At 47.5% G+C, this 25,239-nt stretch overlaps 1 protein-coding gene across 4 annotated transcripts in view; it reads left to right on the forward strand.

Moving 5' to 3' along the window:
* LOC144604546 (uridine-cytidine kinase-like 1) overlaps positions 1-25,239 on the forward strand; it is an 83,503-nt gene that overhangs the window by 17,317 nt on the left and 40,947 nt on the right. The window contains exons 1-5 of one of the 4 annotated variants that reach the window (XM_078419091.1): positions 11,118-11,264; positions 18,107-18,300; positions 19,345-19,451; positions 23,460-23,630; positions 23,764-23,835. In XM_078419091.1, the coding sequence (XP_078275217.1) occupies positions 11,197-11,264; positions 18,107-18,300; positions 19,345-19,451; positions 23,460-23,630; positions 23,764-23,835 (612 nt within the window). In that variant the 5' untranslated portion in view covers positions 11,118-11,196. Of the gene's footprint in view, positions 1-11,117; positions 11,265-18,106; positions 18,334-19,344; positions 19,452-23,459; positions 23,631-23,763; positions 23,836-25,239 lie in introns of those variants that run through there. The other 3 variants (XM_078419092.1, XM_078419093.1, XM_078419094.1) reach the window with 3 other exon arrangements.

Consider the following 25,239-nt stretch of genomic DNA (forward strand, 5'->3'; position numbering starts at 1 on the left):
ACACCCAACCCTCCTTTGTGTGGAAAATGTTGCCCCTCGGGTTCCTATTAAATCTTTCCCCACTCACCTTAAACCCATGTCCACTGGTTCTTGATTCCCCTACTCTGGGCAGGAGAATCTGTGCGTCTACCCAATCTATTCCTCTCATTTGAAGAGCGGGCAAAGTGACTGACCTTTGTATTCTTATCTCCTCGAAACAACTGTGCATTTTGTAATTATTTGTTTGCCTCGCTGTGACTTGACAGAGCGCAGACGTTGATAATTTTTAGCGGTAAAACTTGCTTAGAGGTTCTGCAAAGGGCAAAGATTGTATATTACATTAACCGCTTAAAGCCTGTGAATGATTCAAAAGGAAATTCAGTGATTTCTGGACAGTTAGTTAAGATAGTTATTTTCATGACCGGTCTATCTACCCATGGTGAGGGTGTCATGGAACATTGAACAGAGAATAGTGCAGAATCAGAGCAGGCCCTTCGGCCCATAATGTCCATGCAGAACATGGTGCCAATTCAAACTAATCTCCCCACGTGCTCCATTCCCTGCATACCCACGTGCCCATCTAAAAACATAGGGCCTATCGAGCCAGCACCGCCATTCAATACGATCAGGGCTGATCATCTAAAATCAGTACCCCGTTCCTGCTTTCTCCCCTTGATTCCGTTAGCCCTAAGAGCTAAATCTAACTCTCTTGGGAACATCCAGTGAATTGGCCTCCACTGCCTTCTGTGGCAGAGAATTCCTCAGATTCACAACTCTCTGGGTGAAAAAAGGTTTTTCTTCATCTCAGTCCTAAATGGTCTACCCCTTATTCTTAAATGGTGACCCCTAGTTCTGGACTTCCCCCCCCAACATGGGGGAACATTATTCCTGCATCTCGCCTGTCCAATCCTTTCAGAATTTTATGTTTCTATAGGATTTCATCTCATCTAAATTCCAGTGAATACCTAGTTAAAGCCTCACATCCATCACTGTCGTTCAGCTCCACTGCGGGTTTTCTGGCACCAGTGGCTCCAGAGCATTGCAGGATTATCTGTTGTGCCGGAGTTCCAAAGTCCCGGCCGCAGGCTGCAAAGTGCACCCGACGATCGGCCTCGGAGGTCCCGATGAGGTCGAGATCGGTCGCCTCACCCGGCCTGGGTGCCACATTTTTAGTGGGACTTCCGGGGGGGGGGGGGGGGGGGGGGGGGATTTTGTCCGGATTACATAGTACAGACCACTCTCATTTTCAAGAGGGAGTTAGATTTAGCTCTTAGAAACATAGAAAATAGGTGCAGGAGTAGGCCATTCGGCCCTTCGAGCCTGCACCGCCATTCAATATGATCATGGCTGATCATCCAACTCAGTATCCCGTACCTGCCTTCTCTCCATACCCCCTGATCCCTTTAGCCACAAGGGCCACATCTAACTCCCTCTTAAATATAGCCAAATGAACTGGCCTCAACTACCTTCTGTGGCAGAGAATTCCACAGATTCACCACTCTCTGTGTGAAAAAAAACTTTCTCATCTCGGTCCTAAAAGACTTCCCCCTTATCCTTAAACTGTGACCCCTTGTTCTGGACGTCCCCAACATCGGGAACAGTCTTCCCGCATCTAGCCTGTCCAACCCCTTAAGAATTTTGTAAGTTTCTATAAGATCCCCCTTCAATCTTCTAAATTCCAGTGAGTACAAGCCGAGTCTATCCAGTCTTTCTTCATATGAAAGTCCTGCCATCCCAGGAATCAATCTGTACTCCCTCTATGGCAAGAATGTCTTTCCTCAGATTAGGAGACCAAAACTGTACGCAATACTCCAGGTGCAGCAGAACCTCTTGGGGCTGAAGGAATCAAGGGATATGGGGAGAAAGCAGGAACGGGGTACTGATTTTAGATGGAACGTAGACACAAAATGCTGGAGTACATTTTGATTTAAACCAGGACCTGCAGTTTTTTTTTCCTACTGATTTTAGATGATCAGCCATGATCATATTGAATGGCGGTGCTGGCTCGAAGGGCCGAATGGCCTACTCTACCCATGTTTCTACCAGTTGCTGGAAAATCAGTGGTGGACCTGCAGTTGCCACCGTCACCACCCCAAGCAGAGTGTTCCACACACTCACTGCTCACTGTGCGTAACAGAAAATCCCCACCGCACGCCTCTCCTTTCAACCCTTACCCCTCTCACGTAAAGGCTAAGCCCTCTTAGCTTTACACAACAGACAATAGGTGCAGGAGTAGGCCATTCAGCCCTTCGAGCAAGCACCGCCATTCAATGTGATCATGGCTGATCACTCTCAATCAGTACCCCGTTCCTGCCTTCTCCCCATACCCCCTCACTCCACTATCCTTAAGAGCTCTATCCAGCTCTCTCTTGAAAGCATCCAACGAACTGGCCTCCACTGCCTTCTGAGGCAGAGAATTCCACACATTCACAACTCTCTGACTGAAAAAGTTCTTCCTCATCTCCGTTCTAAATGGCCTACCCCTTATTCTTAAACTGTGGCCCCTTGTTCTGGACTCCCCCAACATTGGGAACATGTTTCCTGCCTCTAATGTGTCCAATCCCCTAATTATCTTATATGTTTCAATAAGATCCCCCCTCATCCTTCTAAATTCCAGTGTATACAAGCCTAATTGCTCCAGCCTTTCAACATACGACAGTCCCGCCATTCCGGGAATTAACCTAGTGAACCTACGCTGCACGCCCTCAATAGCAAGAATATCCTTCCTCAAATTTGGAGACCAAAACTGCACACAGTACTCCAGGTGCGGTCTCACCAGGGCCCTGTACAACTGCAGAAGGATTGTTTTCTGTGGACCGGCAGATGTTGTGGGAAGAACCGATAGAAGTGCACAGAGTTATGAGAGGCGTCGATGAGGTGGTCCGGCAGAACCTTGTTTCCCCGGATGCAAGTTCTCGGAAGTGTCAGTATTACAGTATAGCAAAGGGGATTACAGAGGCATGAGGCAGGAGCTGGCCAAAATTGACTGGAAGGAGGCCCTAGCAGGGAAGACGGTAGAACAGCAATGGCAGGTATTCCTGGGAATAATGCAGAGGTTGCAAGATCAATTTATCCCAAAGAGGCGGAAAGACTCTAAGGGGAGTAAGAGACACCTGTGGCTGACGAGGGAAGTCAGGGACAGCATAAAAATTAAGGAGGGGAAGTATAACATAGCAAAGAAGAGTGGGAAGACGGAGGATTGGGACTCTTTTAAAGAGCAACAAAAGTTAACTAAAAAGGCAATACGGGGAGAAAAGATGAGGTACGAGGGTAAACTAGCCAATAATATAAAGGAGGATAGCAAAAGTTTTTTTAGGTACGTGAAGAGGAAAAAAATAGTCAAGGCAAATGTGGGTCCCTTGAAGACAGAATCGGGGAATTTATTATGGGGAACAAAGAAATGGCAGACGAGTTAAACCGTTACTTTGGATCTGTCTTCACTGAGGAAGATACACACAATCTCCCAAATGTTCTAGGGGCCGGAGAACCTTGGGTGATGGAGGAACTGAAGGAAATCCACATTAGGCAGGAAATGGTTTTGGGTAGACTGATGAGACTGAAGGCTGATAAATCCCCAGGGCCTGATGGTCTGCATCCCAGGGTACTTAAGGAGGTGGCTCTAGAAATAGTGGAAACATTGGAGATCATTTTTCAATGTTCTATAGATTCAGGATCAGTTCCTGTGGATTGGAGGATAGCAAGTGTTATCCCACTTTTTAAGAAAGGAGGGAGAGAGAAAACGGGTAATTATAGACCAGTTAGTCTGACATCAGTGGTGGGGAAGATGCTGGAGTCAATTATAAAAGACGAAATTGCTGAGCATTTGGATAGCAGTAATAGTATCATTCCGAGTCAGCATGGATTTACGAAGGGGAAATCATGCTTGACAAATCTACTGGAATTTTTTGGGGATGTAACTAGGAAAATTGACAGGGGAGAGTCAGTGGATGTGGTGTACCTCGACTTTCAGAAAGCCTTCGACAAGGTCCCACATAGGAGATTAGTGGGCAAAATTAGAGCACATGGTATTGGGGGTAGGGTACTGACATGGATAGAAAATTGGTTGACAGACAGAAAGCAAAGAGTGGGGATAAATGGGTCCCTTTCGGAATGGCAGGCAGTGACCAATGGGGTACCGCAAGGTTCGGTGCTGGGACCCCAGCTATTTACGATATACATTAATGACTTAGATGAAGGGATTAAAAGTACCATTAGCAAATTTGCAGATGATACTAAGCTGGGGGGTAGTGTGAATTGTGAGGAAGATGCAATAAGGCTGCAGGGTGACTTGGACAGGTTGTGTGAGTGGGCGGATACATGGCAGATGCAGTTTAATGTAGATAAGTGTGAGGTTATTCATTTTGGAAGTAAGAATAGAAAGGCAGATTATTATCTGAATGGTGTCAAGTTAAGAAGAGGGGATGTTCAACAAGATCTGGGTGTCCTAGTGCATCAGTCACTGAAAAGGCAGTACTAAGAAGGCAGTGGAGGCCAATTCTCTGAGTGCATTCAAGAGAGAGCTAGATAGAGCTCTTAAGGATAGCGGAGTCAAGGGGTATGGGGAGAAGGCAGGGACAGGGTACTGATTGAAAATGATCAGCCATGATTACATTGAATGGCGGTGCTGGCTCGAAGGGCCAAATGGCCTCCTCCTGCGTCTATTGTCTATTAATCCAAGCTTGTCCAATCTCTCCTCTTAGCCAACACCCTGTAGTCCAGGCAGCATGGAATGGAGATGAGGAGGAATGTCTTTTGTCAGAGGGTGGTGGATCTGTGGAATTCACTGCCACAAATAGGATGTGGAGGCCAAGCCGGTGGATATTTTTAAGGCGGAGATTGATAGGTTCTTGGGTAGTGCGGGTGTCAGAGGTTATGGGAAGAAGGCAGGGGAATGGGGTTTTAGAGGGAGAGATAGATCAGCCATGATTGAATGGCGGAGTAGAGTCAGTGGGCTGAATGGCCTCATTCTGCTCCCAACACCTATGAACTTGCGAGAGGCTTCCATTTTCCCTCCTCTGCCTTTCGTTTTGAGGCATATACAATTCTTAGAGGGTTGGACAGGCTAGATGCAGGTAAAATGTTCCCGATGTTGGGTGAATCCAGAACCAGGGGTCACAGTTTAAGAATAAGGGGTAGGCCATTTAGGACTGAGATGAGGAAAAACCTTTTCAACCTTTTCAGTTGTGAATCTGTGGAATTCTCTGCCACAGAAGGCAGTGGAGGCCAATTCACTGGGTGTTTTCAAGAAAGTGTTAGATTTAGCTCTTGGGGCTAAATGGAATCAAGGGATCTGGGAGAAAAAGCAGGAACGGGGTACCGATTTTGGATGATCAGCCATGATCACATTGAATGGCGGTGCTGGCCATTGAATATGATCAGCCATGATCACATTGAATGGCGGTGCTGGCCATTGAATGGCGGAGGGCTGAATGGCCTACTCCAGCACCTGTTGTCTATGTTTCTATGACTCTGTGTACTTGTCCCTGTGATGCGAGGATGTTATTGATAAGGAAAATAATCTCAATGACAGATGGTGGCACCTATGTTGCTACCTTGTGCAGCCCTTGTGAGAAACCAACACCAGGGGACCAGGTTAACTCATGGGTGTGTTTACAAGGTGGAAATCTTACTCCAATGGTGCAAAATCAGAAAACAAAGCACAACAGCTTTCTAAATTGCTCATCACTGTGTGAGGAGATAGACACAAAGTGCTGGAGTAACTCAGTGGGACTCCGAGAGGAGATTTTACTTACTTTCAAACCAAATCTAATTTTGCCTGCTTCCGAGCTACAGCTTGCGAACCTCCAATGGTTCACAATGTAATTCATGGACAGAAATGACAGACATTTTTCTCCCACGCTCCGAAGATGTACAGGTTTGTCGGTTAATTTGTTTCTGTAAATTGTAAATTGTCCCTAGTGTGTAGGGGTAGTGCTGGTGTGTGGGGTGATCGTTGATCGGCGTGGACTCGGTGGGCCAGTGGGCCTGTTTCCACGCACTGTCTCTAAAGTCTATGCCCTCTGGTCTTTGACATTTCAACCTTTGGGGGGGTAAAAAGTGTCGGAAAATAACTGCAGACGCTGGTACAAATCGAAGGTATCACAAAATGCTGGAGTAACTCTGCGGGTCAGGCAGCGTCTCAGGAGAGAAGGAATGGGTGACGTTTCGGGTCGACACCTTTCTTCAGACTTCAGTCTAGGGTACAGTGACATTTGAGTTACCATCAAGTTTGATCAAGTGAACACAATCTTCCTGCCAGCTGTTTACAATGAGGTATATTTTAAAAAAAGAGGAAAATGTGTCTTTATTCTTTTTGTTCGAGGCATAGATGGGGTAGACAGTCAGAGTCTTTTCTCCTGCATGGGGAAATCGAACACTCTTTAAGGTGAGAGGAGGAAAGTTTAAAGGGGATGTGCAGGTGCAAGATTTTCGTTTACACCTGAGAGTGGTGAGTGCCTCGAACCGCTGCTGGGGGTGGTGGTTGAAGCAGATACATTTTTGGGTAGACACACAGACATGGAGGGATGTGGGTCATATGCAAGTAGGTATGTGATGGTCTTGGCATCACAGTGTAAGAAAATAACTGCAGATGCTGGTACAAATCGAAGGTATTTATTTCACAAAATGTTGGAGTAACTCAGCAGGTCAGGCAGCATCTCAGGAGAGAAGGAATGGGTGACGTTTTGGGTTGAGACCCTTCTTCAGACTGATGTCAGGGGAGGGGGGGGACAAAGAAAGGATATAGGTGGAGATAGGAAGATAGAGAGAGAACTGGGAAGTGGGGGGGGGGGAAGAGAGGGACAGAGGAACTATCTAAAGTTGGAGAAGTCAATGTTCATACCGCTGGGCTGCAAGCTGCCCAAGCGAAATATGAGGTGCTGTTCCTCCAATTTCCGGTGGGTCTCTCTATGGCACTGGAGGAGGCCCGTGACAGAAAGGTCAGACTGGGAGTGGGAGGGGGAGTTGAAGTGCTCAGCCACCGGGAGATCAGGTTAGTTAAGGCGGACTGAGCGAAGGTGTTGAGCGAAACGATCGCCGAGCCTGCGCTTGGTTTCGCCGATATAAAGAAGTTGACATCTAGAGCAGCGGATGCAATAGATGAGGTTGGAGGAGGTGCAGGTGAACCTCTGTCTCACCTGGAAAGGCTGTTTGGGTCCTTGGATGGAGTTGAGGGGGGAGGTAAAGGGACAGGTGTTGCCTCTCCTGCGGTTGCTGGGGAAAGTGCCCGGGGATGGGGTGGTTTGGGTAGGAAGGGACGAGTGGATCAGGGAGTTACGGAGGGAGCGGTCTCTGCGGAACATGTTCGGCACAGATGTTGTGGGCCGAAGGGCCTGTTCTTGTGCTATACTGTTCTGTGTTCTATTTACGACGTTTATTCTCTGGAGCAAACAGCTTTAACCAGGTTAGACGTCCAACAAGAGTTAATGTTGTATGTGTGTGTGTGTGTAGGAAGCAACTGCAGAAGCTAGTTTAAACCGAAGAGAGACACAAAATGCTGGAGTAACTCAGCGGGTCGGGTAGCATCTCTGGAGGAAAAGGATAGGTGACGTTTCGGGTCGGGACCCTTCTTCAGATTGACCAATTTAACCAAGTTCATCATTACAAACGGAATTTGACTTAATGGGGTTAGGTGTTTGAAATCAGTAAATGCTGGATATAATTGGCACGGTGGTAGATTTGCTGCCTTACAGTGCCACAGACCCTGCTTCGATTCTGACCACGGGTGCTGTCTGTACAGAAGGTATTTCCGTTCTCCCTGTGATCAAGTAGGTTTTATCTGGGTGCTTCGGTTTCCTCCCACATTCTAAAGACGCACAGGTTTGTAGGCTAATTGGCTTGGTCAAATTGTAAATTGTCCCTGGTATGTGTAGGGTAGCGTTAGTGAGTGGGGATCGCTGGTCAGCACGGATGGGGTGGGCCGAACGGCCTGTTTCCATGCTGCATCTCTGAACTAGATTAAAAAAAGAACTAAACTCTGTCAGTCAAGAGTACAACAGAAAGAACAGCTCACGCCAGTGCTATTTCATCAGAGTTTTATACGGATTCTACCCGGGATCATGAGTTAGGTTACTCAGAGGGCTGATGTAGCATCTTTACACGTTGTTTTTTTATTGTATCGTCTTTTTAAGCTGTAATGCAGTGACCTCTTGCCCAACTTTATGAGTTCATATTAGTCAGAGTAGGAGTTTCAGCAAGCTTGCATGCTGCTCTGGTCAGGTGGGACATGTTGACTAATCCACAGTTCCTCGTGCATGTAATATAAGCTTGACTGAAATTCACAGTATCTATATACTAAAACTCTCGTTTGTTATCTTGTTTGTGACTGAACTTCAGCCAAAACGGTACACGATAGCGCGACAATTTTAGGCCTACCTTACTCACCATCGCCACTTTAATGGTAAAAATGGTCGTTTTATTGAAATTGGTGGTATATTTTTTAAGTTATTCACATTTTAAGGTTTAAATCTATCTCTTAGAGGGGGAAGGGGGGTGGAGGGGATGAGGGAGGGGGAGGGGGAGGACAGGGACAGGACACCAATGCAGGAGAGGTTTGGGCTCAACAGGTCCACCTGGTCTAGTCAGTCATATAATTCTGCAGCCTCACCAATGAGTTTTGTTTTTTGTTTTGAGACACAGTGTGGAGACAGGCCCTGTCGTAGTCCACGCCGACCAGTGATACACTAGTTCTATCCTAGCCACTAGGGACAATTTTTGGAAGCCAATGAACTTGCAGGTCGTTGGAGTATGGGAGGAAACTGGAGCACCCGGAGAAAACCCCACGCAGCTCACAGGAGAACGTGTAAACTCCGTATAGACAGCACCCAGGTCAGGATGGAACCCGGGACTCCGGCGCTGTAAGACAGCGACTCTAACGCTGCGCCACCGTGCCGCCCAGAATAAACGCTGTTACGTTTTGCCAGTGTTATCAATGAAGTGAACACTCTGGGTAGCACGGTGGTGCAGCTGGTAGAGTTGCTGCCTCACAACGCCAGAGGCCACAGGTTCGATCCTGACCACGGGGGCTGTCCGTGGCAGCATGGGCCTCCTTTGGGTTGCTCTGTTTCCTCCCATATCCCAAAGAATAGTGAAAGGCCTGGATAGAGTGGGTGTGGAGAGGATGTTTCCACTGTTGGGAGAGTCTAGGACCAGAGGCCATTGCCTCAGAATAAAAAGACGTACCTTTAGAAAATAGACGAGGAGGAGTTTTTTTAGTCAGAGGGTGGTGAATCTATGAAATTCATTGCTACAGAAGGCTGAGGAGGTTAAGTAAATAAATCATTTTAAAGCAGAGATTGACAGATTCTTGATTAGTGAGGGTGTCAGGGGTTATGGGGAAAAGGCAGGAGAATGGAGGTGAGGGAGAGATAGATCAGCCATGATTGAATGGCGGAGTAGACTTGATGGGCCGAATGGCCTAATTCTGTCCTAAAACTTGTGAAGATGGGTGTGTTCGTGGGTTAATTTGCCCCTGATGTGCAGGGAGTGGATGGGAAAGCAGGATAACATGGAACTAGTGTGAACGGGTAACTGGTCATTGTGGACTCGGTGGGACAAAGGCCCTGTTTCCCTGCTGCATCTCTAAATAGAAACATAAACATATTTCACAACTGTTAAAGATGGCTCAGGAAGAATTACAGCTCAAAATATCATTAGAAACTTCACTCGGGGAGATGCAGCGTTTTAAGTTTTGAAACAGTACATGGGAAAATTAAAAGAAGGGTCTCGACCCGAAACGTCGCCCATTCCTTCTCTCCAGAAATGCTGCCTCTGAGTTACTCCAGCATTTTGTGTCCATCTTCAACGGAAACATTGAATGTGTAGGAAGGAACTGCAGATGCTGGCTTAAACAGAAGATAGAGGAAAAAGCTGGAGTAACTCAGCGAAGGTATTTATTCACAAAATGCTGGAGTAACTCAGCAGGTCAGGCAGCATCTCAGGAGGGATGGAATGGGTGACTCCAGCATTTTGTGAATGTCACCCATTCCTTCTCTCCTGAGATGCTGCCTGACCTGCTGAGTTACTCCAGCATTTTGTGAATAAATACCTTCGATTTGTACCAGTATCTGCAGTTATTTTCTTATACTACTAGGAGTAACTCAGCGTGTCAGGCAGCATCTCTGGACAGAAGGAATGGTTGATGTTTCGGGTCGAGACCCTCCTCCAGTCCGAAGAAGGGTCTCGACCTGAAACGTCACCCAATCCTTCTCTCCGGAGATGCTGCCTGTCCCAGAGGCTGAGTTACTCCGGGGACTTTTGTGTCTATCTACGGAAAAATCGAAATTCGGATCAAGTTGGTGAAGCCTCACTACCTGCATTACTGCAGCTGGCAACAATGCAGCCTGTGGTGCTGCAGGCTATGCCTGGCGCGTTCACGTACGTTTCCCCTTTTAGCCGCACTTGTGCAGCTGCTGGTATCACAAGAGTACTGACGTCAAAGGCCAACGATCTTGCGTTGCAACCCATTGTTGCTGGCTGTGCACTTCCACGCAGCAGCAGTTGTTGTGGGGAGACCTCCTTATCAGTAAATGGCAAACATTTCCGCGCCGGTATGTTCTGAATGTTTTTCAAGGCATTGCGCCAGATCTCTGAAGAATGATTAGAGGCTGTGTGCCCATAAATGTTAGTTTTGCAAGAGGCTTCTAAAAGGTTTGCCTGAACCGCAAGTGAAACGTATCCCAGGCAGTTCACTGGTTTGTTTATGAGGCCACAGTTAAAACCTAATAGCTGGTGGTAAAAATATGTAATAAAAGGCAAGAATTCTCTGAATTTGGAGCATTAGCTTGCCAAGTTCAGACTGTGTATTTTGGTTCTATAGCAGTACATATCTTTTTGCAAATGACCCACCTAAATGTCATACGCAGATCACTGCTTTCATCCAAATGGGCAGAGTATCAAGGGTCTTTAACGAGGAGATTGCTATTAATATCACGTAATGAGCGTAATCTCTGGGAGACATTATCCGCTTATGTGTTTTGACTGCAGTCGGATTGAGTGCTGTTGCTAGTCACTCCTTTCACGCGAAATAAAACTACTGAGTTTCAGTTTCTATCTTGCTTTCGTTTTCCCAAATTCGTACGGAATTGAAACTAAACCTGATGGGTTTATCCTAGATAGTGCTCTGCCCCTTTTCAGGACTTGATAATGCAATCATAGTCAGTGCACTGCAGTACAGTGCAATTCCATCCAGTTCCTGTGAAGCACCCTGTGGTTAACAATATGAGCTATCTCCCTGTATATTCAGGGGCCAGGATATCGGGATGTTGGTCGCTGAGATCGGACGGGAGGTAAGCGATCCTTTTCGTTTCTCGCGTTGCGTTGTGTAGGGCGTTGTGGCCGCCCGGGTGTTTCGTGCTGCAAAAAGGGCACAAAGTGCTGGAGAAACTCAGCGGGCCGGGCAGCATCGCTGGAGGACGTGGACAGGTGACCTTCGGGTCGAGATCCTTCTCCAGATTCTAGGTTGTAGTGTGGCGGGGGGAGGAAAGAAAGCTGGAAAGGAGAGGTGGAGGCAGGACAAAGCCTGGCAAGTGATGGGTGGAAAGGTAGACACAGAGTGCAGGAGTAACTCGGCGGGTCAGGCAGTGTCTGTGGAGGGAAAGCTTGGGTAGTGTTTCAGACCCCGAAGAAGGTTCCCGACCCAGAATGTCGCCCATTCTTTTTTCTCCAGAGATGCTGTCTGACCCGCTGAGTTACTCCAGCACTTTGTGTCAATCTTTGGTATAAACCCCAGCATATGCTGTTCCTTTCTGCACGAGTGTAGGTGGGTACAGGTGAGGGGTTGGTTGGCAGATGGGTGGACAAAGGCTAGAAACGGAAAGATTTAAGATTTAGATTTAGAGATACAGCGCGGAAACAGGCCCTTCGGCCCACCGAGTCTGCGCCGCCCAGCGATCCCCGCACATTAACACTATCCTACACACACTAGGGACAATTTTTACATTTACCCCACATACCTGTACGTCTTTGGAGTGTGGGAGGAAACCGAAGATCTCGGAGAAAACCCACGCAGGTCACGGGGAGAACGTACAAACTCCGTACAGACGGCGCCCGTAGTCAGGATCGAACCTGAGTCTCCGGCGCTGCATTCGCTGTAAGGCAGCAACTCTACCGCTGCGCCACCGTGCCGAAAGGGCATCAAACAAGGTCTGAAGAGGCGTGAAACGTGAAGCCAGTGGAAGGGATAGAGGCGGAAGGGGAGGAGGGGAAAGAGAAAGGGGGAAAAGGTAGTGGGAGAACAGGGTGGCTGCCCAGGTGGAGCACAGTGAAGGGAGCGTGGGAGGTTGTGTTACTCCAGCACTTGGGTCTTGTTTTAAAAAATAAACCGGCATCTGCAGTTCCTTGTGTCCAGATGCAGATACTTCATCTGGATGTCTTGTGCTGGTCCAACCAAGAATTAAATAACGTGTGTTCCTGTGCAGGATGTTCACGTCAGTGAGTTTACAAATAAATGTAATAAATATTTTACAGAGGGGGTTTGGACGGGGCCAGGAGTGCTCAATGTAAGTCAATGCCGACTGTGAAACAAGACCTCAACATGCCTGGGGTTATGGGAATGTTACAGAGTGGCTGCTGAGTCTTTCAGCTTCTGCATGTTTCTTGACTCGGTGATGGATGGTGGTCCTAAGAAGAATGAGAGAACAACTTCAAGTAGCCCTTGCGTTCCCCTCTCCCTCCGTCACTTCCACACCCAAGTTGTTGTACCAGCTTCAGAGTCGTCTTGCGGAGTCTCATTGTCTGTAACTCGTTTTTATAGACAATTGACAATAGGTGCAGGAGTAGGCCATTCGGCCCTTCCAGCCAGCACCACCATTCAATGTGACCATTCTCAATCAGTACCCCGTTCCTGCCTTCTCCCCATACCCCCTGACTCCGCTATCATTAAGAGCTCTATCTAGCTCTCTCTTGAATGCATTCAGAAAATTGGCCTCCACCTTCTTCTGAGGCAGTGAATTCCACAGATTTACAACTCTCTGACTGAAAAAGTTTTTCCTCATCTCCGTTCTAAATGGCCTTCCACTTATTCTTAAACTGTGGCCCCTGGTTCTGGACTCCTCCAACATTGGGAACGTGTTTCCTGCCTCTAACGTGTCCAACCCCTTAATAATCTTATACGTTTCGATAAGATCCCCTCTCATCCTTCTAAATTCCAGTGTGTACAAGCCTAGTCGCTCCAGTCTTTCAACATACGACAGTCCCGCTCACCTAGCCCACAGCTAACAATGGCCTGTGTCCTTCGTCGCCGTTACTTTTTTGCATATCTTTCATTCATTTGTTCCATATCACCATCTATATCTCTCGTTTCCCGCTCCCCTGACTCTCAGTCTGAAGAAGGGGCTCGACCCGAAACGTCACCTATTCCTTTTCCCCAGAGACGCTGCCTGACCTGCTGAGTTACTCCAGCTTTTTGAGTCTATCTTCGGTTTAAACCAGCTTCTGCAGTTCCTTCCTACACCGAACAATTTTATATCCGTCTGAAGAAAGATCCCGAACCGAATCATCGCCTGTATCTTCCCCAGATGCTGCCTGACCCACTGAGCTCCTCCAGTTTTGCTCAAGATTCCAGCACCTGCAGTTTCTTGAGTCTCAATGTTATAATTATTACCTGACTCTCAATGCTCTGCTTAATGCGGTGAAACTGAGTTCCCAGTTGTCTTCAGGCATCTAGTATTTGCTTGTTATTGTTAGCTTCAGTCTTATAGGTACAGCATGGAAACTGACGTGGGGTAAAAGGACGTACTTTTAGAAAGAAAACGAGGAGGAATTTCTTTAGTCAGAGGGGTGTGAATCTGTGGAATTCACTGCCACAGATGGCTGTGGAATTCACTGCCACAGATGGCTGTGGAGGCCAAGTCATTGAGTATTTTTAAGGCGGGGGTTGACAAATACTCGATTAGTAAGGGTGTTGATTAGTAAGGGTGTTGATTAGTAAGGGTGTCAAGAATTATGGGGCGAAGGCAGGAGAATGGGGCTGAGAGGGAGAGATGGATCAGCCAGAATTGAATGGTGGAGTGGACTCGATGGGCCGAATGGTCTAATTCTGCTCCTCTGATCTACGAACGTGAAACAGGCCACTCGGCCCACCGAGTCCAGGCTGACCATTCACGTTAGTTCTATGTTATTCTACTAGTTCTGTACTATCCCACTGTTAATGTAACCGTGACAGCACACTGTACATAATTTAACATCAATTTAGTGCTCAGGGCACTGAAGGTGTGAACACAGAAACACATGACCTCAAGACGTGCTTCGACTTATTATTAGATAACAGGGGAAGGATGGCGTGGGTGGTGGAAATCTAAACAGCACGCCAAGAAATATCTTTGTGCATGTACACCCTAGTGTTGCCGACCTCAATTAGCTTGGTGGTTTAATTTCTTGAATATACATATCCTGAGTACCATTTTTTATTTTTTTTAAACGAGACATTTCCATTGAGTATAAGACAATAACTGCAGATGCTGGTACAAATCGAAGGTATTTATTCACAAAATGCTGGAGTAACTCAGCAGGTCAGGCAGCATCTCGGGAGAGAAGGAATGGGTGACGTTTCGGGTCGAGACTTCACCCTTGAAGGGTCTCGGCCCGAAACGTCACCCATTCCTTCTCTCCTGAGATGCTGCCTGACCTGCTGAGTTACTCCAGCATTTTGTGAATAAACGACAGTTCCATTGATGTTGTTTAGAGAAACAGTGTGGAATTATGCTCGATGGCCCAACGAGTCCGCGCCGACCAGCGATCGCCCGTATGCTAGTTCTATGTCATCCCAGTTTTTGTATTGTACACTAAAGGGAATTTACAGAAGCCAATTAACCTACAAACCCGCACGTCTTTGGAGTGCGGGAGGAAACCGGAGCGCCCGGCGAAAACTCGCACGGTTGCAGGGAGAACGTGCAAACTCCGTGCAGACAGCGCCCATAGTCGGGATCGAACCCGGGTCGGTAGTTTAATTTAGAAAATAACTGCAGATGCTGGTACAAATCGAAGGTATTTATTTCACAAAATGCTGGAGTAACTCAGCAGGTCAGGCAGCATCTCAGGAGAGAAGGAATGGGTGACGTTTTGGGTTGAGACCCTTCTTCAGACTGATGTCAGGGGAGGGGGCGGGACAAAGGAAGGATATAAGTGGAGGCAGGAAGATAGAGGGAGAACTGGGAAGGGGGAGGGGAGGAGAGGGACAGAGGAACTATCTAAAGTTGGAGAAGTCAATGTTCATACCGCTGGGCTGCAAGCTGCCCAAGCGAAATATGAGGTGCTGTTTCTTCCAATTTCCGGTGGGCCTCACTATGGCACTGGAGGAGGCCCATGACAGGAAAGTCAGACTGGGAGTGGGGGAGGGGAGGGGGGGGGGGGGGGAGTTGAAGTGCTCAGCCACCGGGAGATCGGGTTGAAGTCTGATGAATTTAGAAGGATGAGAGGGGATCTTATAGAAACATATACAATTCGTAAGGGATTGGACAGGCTAGATGCAGGAAAAATGTTCCCCATGTTGGGGGAGTCCAGAACCAGGGGGGTCACAGTTTAAGGATAAGGAGTAGACCATTTAGGACTGAGAGTTGTGAATCTGTGGAATTCTCTGGCACAGATGGCAGTGGAGGCCAATTCACTGGATGTTTTCAAGAGAGAGTTGGATAAAGCTCTTGGGGCTAACGGAATCAAGGGATTTGGGGAGAAAGCAGGAACGGGGTACTGATTTTGGATGATCAGCCATCATATTGAATGGCGGTGCTGGCTCGAAGGGCCAAATGGCCTACTCCTGCACCTATTTGCAACGTTTAAGTGGGTGAAATAATTGGACAAGGACCAATCCAAGGTCATAAGTGATGGGAGAAGAATGAGGCAATTCGGCCCATCAAGTCTACTCCGCCATTCAATCATGGCTGATCTATCTTCCCCTCTCAATCCCATTCCTTCTCCCCATAACCCCTGACACCCGTACTGATCAAGAATCTATCCCTGCCTTAAAGTTGAGTTAGAATGTTGGAATAGAGATTACCTGTAGATGCAATACCTTTTTTGTTGTTTTTGACTGAAAGTTGTGGGAGCATCTAATGAGGAAGCAGGTACCGGAGACTGAGAACCGTGACCACCAGGCTCTGGAACAGCTTCTAGCTTAGTCTCTTTGCATCAACTATCAGGATCTGCACCACACGAACCAGTACTTCCGTAACTATGTAGAAATAAGGAACTGCACATGTATGGTTTACAAACAAGTTTGCAAAGTGCTGAAGTAACTCATCCGGTCAGACAGCATCTATGGAACTAAGGTTTTATTAAAAGTTCATAAGTTATAGGAGCAGAATTAGGCCTTTCAGCCAATCAAGCCTACTCGACCATTCAATCATGGCTGATCTATCTCTCCCTCCTAACCCCATTCTCCTACCTTCCCATAACCCCTGACACCTGTACTAATCTGTCGATCACCATCTTAAAACTATCCTTTGACTTGGCCTCCAACAGATTCACCACCCTCTGATTAAATAAATTCCTCCTCATCTCCTTTCTAAAGGTATGTCCTCGTATTCGTGGGCTCCGGCCTCTGGTCCTAGACTCTCCCACTAGTGGAAACATCCTCCCCGCGTCCACTCTATCCAGGCCTTTCACTATTCGGTTAGTTTCAGTGTGGTCCCCCCTCATCCTTCTAAACTCGGGGTCTCAGGCTAAACCTCCAGGTCTCAGTCATCCTTGCTCCTCCGACATGATCTCCTCGTCTGGGATAGCACGGCGGCTTAATTCCCCGGGCGCAACCCCATTTGGAGGACTACAGTGTACATGGACTATGTTGTCCCGGATATGTTGGACGGCACGGTGGCGCAGCGGTAGAGTTGCTGCCTTACAGCGAATGCAGCGCTGGAGACTCGGGTTCGATCTTGACTACGGGCGCCGTCTGTACGGAGTTTGTATGTTCTCCCCGTGACCTGCGTGGGTTTTCTCCAAGATCTTCGGTTTCCTCCCGCACTCCAAAGACGTACAGGCATGTAGGTTAATTGACTGGGTAAATGAAAAAATTGTCCCTAGTGGGTGTGGGATGGTGTTAATGTGCGGGGATCGCTGGGCGGCGCGGACTCGGTGGGCCGAAGGGCCTGTTTCCGCGCTGTATCTCTAAATCTAAAAATCTAAACTGCACCCCACAGCCATCACCAGTCCCATCTGCACCCCGAGCCCATGACTGTCCACACCCTGGTTTCACCCCACCCTCCCCATCAGCTATTCCCTGATATTCTGATCACCCAAATCAGCGGCCAGATCAGCCCCTTCCCCAGGTGCAAGCTCACCGTCCAAACTAACTGGACTTTCTAATTTCAAGAGACAAGAGTGTTTTATTGTCATGTGTCCCGGAGAGAACAATGACATTCTTACTTGCACAATTCTTACTTACACAACAGAATATGTAAACATAGTACACTGTAAATTATAATAGTCTATTGTAGTTCGGAGCTTATTTGGAAGTTGTTGTGTTTAATAGCCTGATGGCTGTCGGGAAGAAGCTGTTCCTGAACCTGGACGTTAGAGTTTTCAGGCTCCTGTACCTTCTTCCCGATGGCAGGGGTGAAATGAGTGTGTGGCCAGGGTGGTGTGGGTCTCCGATGAATTTCAACACTATCCTCAACATATCGCTGGTTTAAATTCCATCCTTGTTTATTTCAACATTCCCTATGGTTGTACTGTGGACTTTGGTATGGTTTGGTAAGCCGACTCCGGACTGTCAAAGCAGCCACAGCCAGACATAAAAACAGCTTTTCCCCCACGAGTGGTAGTTCTACTCAATAACCAAAGTCTGTAGTCTCTTTTTTGCTCTGGTTTATTTTCACCCACACGTTTAGACCCGTAATGTTGTATCCTTATTGTTTTGATGTGTTTATGCTTTATTCTTAATTGTTAACTGTATGTTTGTGTTGTCATTTGTGAGCGGAGCACCAAGGCACATTCCTTGTATGTGCACATACTTGGCCAATAAACTTATTCATTCATTCATTCATTACCCAGTACAGCTGTTACTAATGCCTTGTATTATTGATTATTATCTGTGTGTTAATGGGCCTGCTAAGTTGCAACAAGTGAGAATGTCATTGTTCTTGCGACATGCGGCAATGAAGCACGCTTGACTCTTGATGTCTCTGCTTCCTTGCAGTGGCAGCAGTGGCGAGGCCTTGGACAGATTACTACCCCCCGTGTCCAGCAGTTTGTCGCCAAGGAAACGAACCATAAGCCAATGCAAATCTGAGCCGCCACTTCTGAGGACGAACAAGCGGACAATATACACGGCAGGGCGGCCGCCATGGTACAACGAGCATGGAACACAGTCCAAAGAAGCCTTTGTTATTGGTAAGGACCCGCAGGATCACGAGCTTCCCACAGGTGAACGCAAGCTGCAAACTATCTGATTCGCGGACTTTAAAACAAAAATGGCGGGACAGGACGCCATTTGCGGGTGGCGCAGCGGTAGAGTTGCTGCCTTACTGCGTCAGTGACCCAGGTTCAGTCCTGGCCACGGGTGCTGTCTGTGCGGCGTTTGTACGTTCTCCCCGTGACCTGTGTGGGTTTTCTCCTGGATCTCCGGGTTTCCTCTCGCACTCCAAAGACGTCCAGGTTTGTAGGTTAATTGGCTCCTGTAAAATTGTAAATTGTCCCTAGTGGGTGTAGGATAGTGTTAATGTGTGGGGGCCGGTGCCGACTCGGTGGGACGGAGGGAGGGTCTGTAGCTCCAAACCAAACAATAGTTCTGACCGTTTACACCCTGTGTAGGAATCTATTCCGTTCAGGGCAGAAACAGGCCTTTCGGAAACCCGAGTCCATGCCGATCAACGATCACCCTGTACACCAACACTATCTTGCACGCTTAGGGACAATTTACAATTTTACCAAAGCCAATTAATCTACATACCTGGACGTCTTTGGAGTGTGGGAGGAAACCAGAGCACCCGGGGAAAACCCACGCAGGTCACGGGGAGAACGTACAAACTCCGTACAGACGAGCACCTGTAGTCGGGATCGAACCCGGGTCTCCGCTCTCTCCCGCAGGGAACCTCGATACCCCGGAGTGGCTGTGAGGGTGTGGGACCCACCAGCCCACTCACCGGTCGGTACCCATCCTCTCTGCCCGTCCCACCATCTTTAACCTCCTCCATTTTTACTTCCACAATCATTTCCCAAAATGGCTGAGTGGACAGTCCGCCGTCCAGCATGTGCTCACTACGTGTGTGACTTTGAGGGATTTGAGCGTGGATGACCAGCTCCCTCGTGGCAATTGGGAGCCGCTGATTCCTTCAGGTGTCCTGCACGGGGCAGGAGGGTTGTCGTAAGGAACACCTCTTCTTCCATCCACCGTTTTCGGTAAATTAACAGGTGCGTTTCGTGCTACTTTGTTAGGATTATGTGGCGGCAGTGCCTCTGGGAAAACAACAGTGGCCAGAAAAATAATAGAAGCGTTGGATGTGCCCTGGGTCGTGCTTCTCTCTGTGGACTCCTTTTACAAGGTACTTGCCTTCATTGCTTTTATGTTCCGGTTAGTCATAGAGTGATACAGTGTGGAAACAGGCCCTTCGGCCCAACTCGCCCACACCGGCCAACAATGTCCCAGCAACCCTAGTCCCACTTGCCTGTGCTTAGTCCATATCCCTCCAAACCTGTCCTATCCATGTACCTATTCACAAAATGCTGGAGTAACTCAGCAGGTCAGGCAGCATCTTGGGAGCGAAGGAATGGGTGACGTTTCGGGTCGACCCGAAACATCACCCATTCCTTCTCTCCCGAGATGCTGCCTGACCTGCTGAGTTACTCCAGCATTTTGTGGATAAATATCTTCGATTTGTACCAGCATCTGCAGTTATCTTCTTATACCATCCATGTACCTGTCCAACTGTTTCTGAAACGATGGGATAGTCCCAGCCTCAACTACCTCCTCTGGCAGCTTGTTCCATACACCCACCACCCTCTGTGTGGAAAAAGTTACTGCTTGGATTCCTATTAAGTCTTTTCCCCTTCACCTTGAACCTATGTCCTCTGGTCCTCGATTCCCCTACTCTGGGTAAAAGACTCTGTGCATCTACCCGATCTATTCCGCTCATGATTTTGTACACCTCTATAAGATCTCACCTCATCCTCCCACGCTCCATGGAATACAGACCCAACTTACTTAACCTCTCCCGATAGCTCACACCCTCTAGTCCTGGCAACATCCTCGTAAATAGACAATAGGTGCAGGAGTAGGCCATTTGGCCCTTCGAGCCAGCACTGCCATTCAAGGTGATCATGGCTGATCATCCACAATCAGTATCCCGTTCCTGCCCTCTCCCCATACCCCCTGACTCCGCTATCATTAAGAGCTCTCTCTAACTCTCTCTTGAAAGTATCCAGAGAATTGGCTTCCACTACCTTCTGAGGCAGAGAATTTACACAGATTTACAACTCTCTGAGTGAAAATCTTTTTCCTTATCTCTGTTCTAAATGGCCTACCCCATATTCTTAAACTATGGCCCCTGGTTCTGGACTCCCCCAACATTGGGAATCTTTTCTGAATTTGTCCTGGCACGGATGGAGTAGACAGTCTGAACCTTTTATTGGTATAGATATGCTATCTGAACCTTTTTTCGCACAGTTAGGGTAGACTATCTGAAGTTTTTTACCAGCTCTGAAAAGCTGAACACGAGAGGATATGGTTTGACGGTGATAGGGGTAAATTATAAAGGGGATGAGTGGGGCAAGGTGTTTTAGGGAGGGTAAGTGGGTGCCTGGGAAGCTCTGCCAGGGGTGGTGGTGGAGGCAGATGGGATCGTGGCATGAAAGAAGCTTTTGGATATGCATGGAATGGAAGCGTACGGAATACCATGCGGGCTGAGGAGATCAGTTTAACTCGGCATAACGTTCAACACGTGTGATTGAGGCTTTTAGACGGGCATGTGGATATGCAGGGAATGGAAGGGTATAAATCATGCGCAGGCAGATGAGATTAGTATAACTTGGCACAATGTGTGGCATGGACATTGTGTGCAAGTACTGCATTCTAAGCACTACGTTATTGCATCCATTGTTGGAGAAGGAACAAGGTCATTGGTGAATAATCTTTAGGGTGGGTACAGACAGCACTTTGCTGTGCTGGGATAGCGCATTGACACCTCCCATGTGGCAGAAGAAGGGTCTCGACCCGAAACGTCACCCGTTCCTTCTCTCCAGAGATGCTGCCTGACCCGCTGAGTTACTCCAGCATTTTGTGTCTACCTCCCATGTGGCACTCTTACTAATCGTACTTGGTTAATGTTTCTTCCCAGTTGCTTTCAGGCAACTGAACCATCCTACCACAACCAGAGAGCAGTGCTGAGCTACTATCTACCTCTTTGGTGACCCTCGGACTATTCTTGATCGAACTTTGCTGGCTTTACCTTGCACTAAACGTTCTTCCCTGATCATGTATCTATACACTGTATACGGCTTGATTGTAATCATGTGTTGTCTTTCTGCTGACCGGTTAGCACGCAACAAAAGCTTTTCACTGTACCTCGGTAGACGTGACAGTAAACTAAACTAGCTAATTAATGGATAACGTAATTGGCCAAATCATACGAGTTCCACTGTTTGTATCCCTGTGTCCCTCTCATTATCACCTCTTTCCCAGCCAACAATGGGCCATTGTGGGCTCCACCTTTCCTTGGTCATCTGTTGCCTTTCCTGATTTGTTCTGCCCTTTCTCTCCCTCCAGTTCCACACCCCACCTCCCCACTCTACTTTCAGTCCGAAGAAGGATTCCGACCCGAAACGTCACCCATCCTTTTCCTCCAGAGATGCTGCCTGACCCGCTAAGTTACCCAAGCATTTTGTGTCGGTCTAAATTGGAATATTTGTTTATTTAGTCCGCTTGTTCCCAATCCCCCACCAAAGCCCCAAATTGTCCTGTGACGAATTGTGAAGGGGCTGTGAGGCATTCGAAGAAAATGTTTTATTTCATCCTTTAATTTTGTTATCAATTATCAGAATCATAAAGTCACACAGCATGGAAGCAGGCCCTTCAGCCCAACTTGCCCACACCGACCAAAATGCTCCATCTACAATAGTCCCACTTGCCCGCGTTTGGCCCATATCCCTCTAAACCTGTCCAATCCAGTTCAAATCTGAAGATGGGTCTCGACCCGAAATGTCACCCATTCCTTCTCTCCAGAGATGCTGCCTGGCCCGCTGAGTTACTCCTGCTTTTTGTGTCTATCTTCAAATATTTCTTTCATTTTGGTTTAAATCTGTGCCTAACAAGGTGCAAAGCCAAAATAAGATGTTTTAAAAACACTGTCAGAAGAAGGGACTGCAGCATTTGTGTCTATCTTTGACAAAATCATCAATTCATTTATCATGTTATCTTAAAATATGAGCCGCAGGTCTTAATGTTCAATCAAGATAAAGGTTGGGAGCCATTGGTTTAGACTTGGAGATCAGTTATTATCCCTCCTCCTTCCCAGTTCTCCCTCTATCTTCCTGTCTCCACCTATATCCTTCCTTTGTCCCGCCCCCCTGACATCAGTCTGAAGAAGGGTCTCGACCCGAAACATCACCCATTCCTTCTCTCCCGAGATGCTGCCTGACCTGCTGAGTTACTCCAGCATTTTGCGAACAAATCAGTTATTATATTACAAGCTAAAGTGTCCCTCAGGTTGGGTATATTGATGGAGAAAAAAGTCTTGATAAATGTAGCTTAATTTTTAATTGATGTGATTACCGGCATCTTTTTGACAAAAAAAAACCCCATGGGACATTCAAAAGAGGGAAAAGTATTCCTAGATTGTTGTACTTCCTTATTCAGTCTTGGGAGATCTTTATAATTATTGACAACTTTAGTTCAGATGGTCCGAGATCTTCAGTTTCCTCCCACACTCCAAAGACGTACAGGTATGTAGGTTAATTGGCTGGGTAAATGTAATAATTGTCCCTAGTGGGTGTAGGATAGTGTTAATGTGCGGGGATAGCTGGGCGGCGCGGACTTGGTGGGCCGAAAAGGCCTGTTTCCGGCTGTATATATATGATATGATATGATAGTGTGGAAGCGAACTTTTAAAGGACAAATTTCTTGATTAGTGAACTGGAACTGGGTTGTAAAAATAAAATTGAATAAACTTTCGTGACGGCTCGTGTAATATTCTAGATTTTCTTTCTCACAAATAAAATGTTTGGATCGAGCGCAGAAATGGGCCCTTGGAATCTGTGCCGACCAGCTGTTCGATCCCCACACACTAACACTATCCGACAAGCACTAGGGACAATTTACAATGTTACCAAGCCAAATTAGCCTACAAACTAGTACGTCTTTGGAGACCCCAGAGAAAACCCACGCGGTCACGGGGAGAACGTGCGAACTCCGTACAGACAACACCCGCGGTCAGGATCGAACCCAGGTCTCTGGCAAGGCAAGGCAGCAACTCTACCGCTGCGCCACTGTGTTGACCCAATGTTATCTATTTGTCCAACATTTGGTCAATTAAAAATCTTTTGTCTTATCGCCTTAGGTTCTCACTAAAGCGCAGCAAGAACGAGCTGCCCACAATGAATATAACTTTGACCATCCTGATGCTTTTGATTTTGACCTCATCGTGTCCACTCTCCGAAAACTGAAGCAAGGAAAAAGTGTGAAGATCCCGGTGTATGACTTCACATCACATTCCCGGAAGAAGGAATGGGTAAGCCCACTGCAACAGAATGTGAGAGATGGGCCGAATGGCCTGTTTCCACGCTGTGTGTCCCCATGACTCCATTTATTATTGTTTCTTTGCTACCACAAAATTGATTTCGTTTTCTGTATCTTTCCCTCAGAAAATATTATATGGAGCCAGTGTGATCATTTTTGAAGGCATATTGGCCTTTGCTGACAAAGAATTGTTGAAGGTTAGTGTCAATACTTGGGAATCGGGGGAGGGAGGTGGAAATCCAACTCATTCCTGACTTCCAGCACGAGTTTGGCCATTCGATCGTTGTTTCCTGCTCAAGGTTATTTACCTGCAGGCCACTTCAAGTTGAACGGGAAGCTGACGAGCTCTTTATGCACTTAGTTACCCTGGAGTAGCTCGCAATCAGGGCAGGGTTTTGACATGAGGATGACATAGGGTTTACTTGGCGTGAGAGGTGAGGAGGATAGGGGAGGTCACCCAAATGGCAGTTGTATGCTCCAAATGTTTAGTTTAGTTTAGAGATACAGCGCGGAAACAGGACCTTCGGCCCACCGGGTCCGCGCCGACCAGCGATTCCTGCATATTAACACTATCCCACACACACACACACACACACACACGAAGGGCAATTTTTACGTTTACCAAGCCAATTAACCTACATACCTGTACGTCTTTGGAGTGTGGGAGGAAACCGCAGCTCTCGAAGAAATCCCAAGCGGTCACGGGGAGAACGTACAAACTCCATACAGACAGTAACTGTAGTCTGGATCAAACGCGGGTCTCCGGCGCTGTAAGGCAGCAACTCTGCCGCTGCGCCACCGTGCTGCCCGTGTTACACCCAGTACTTTTGTGGAACCGTGGAGGGCAATGGGATTGGTGGCATTTCGAGTTGAGATCCTTCTTCCGACTAATTGTAGTAGCATTCACATCCAGCCAAAGAGGTGACACAACAGGTGACACAGCTGGGCCAGCCATTGACCCGGATTCCAACCTGACCTCGGGTGCTGTCTGTACGGTGTTTGCACGTTCTCCCCGTGACCACGTGGGTTAAGACGTACAAGTTTGTAGGTTAATTGGCTTGTTAATATTGTAAACTGTCCCTAGTGTGTGTAGGATAGTGTTATTGTGTGGGGATCGCTGGTCAATGCCCTGGAGGGCCTGTTTCTCCATTGTATCTCTAAAACTCCCCGCACACACATAACACTATCCTACACACACTGGGGACAATTTACAACTTTTATCAAAGCCAATTAAGCTGCAAACCTAAGCGCCAACGTGCCACACCGGCTGTACGTCTTTGGAGTGTGGGAGGAAACCGGAGTTCCCGGAGAAAACCCACGCAGGTCACGGGGAGAATGTGCAAACTCCGTACAGACAGCGCCCGTGGTCAGGATCGAACTCGGGACTCTGGTGCCGTAAGGCAGCAACTCTACCCTTCTCTCCACTCTTTTAGTTTTGACTGGATTTTCAAAACTTCAGCCAGCTTTGAAAGTAGCGAGCCGCTGTTAGCAGCAATTATTGACCTTCATCTGCCCGACTCTACTGGTCAACTGTTTTATAGCTTTAATTAGCTGAGATGAAGTTCTTGTGCAACAGGGTTAGGAGGTCCTGCAGTGTGGAG

This window comes from Rhinoraja longicauda, chromosome 22 (genome assembly GCF_053455715.1).
Source record: "Rhinoraja longicauda isolate Sanriku21f chromosome 22, sRhiLon1.1, whole genome shotgun sequence".
NCBI lineage: Eukaryota > Metazoa > Chordata > Chondrichthyes > Rajiformes > Arhynchobatidae > Rhinoraja > Rhinoraja longicauda.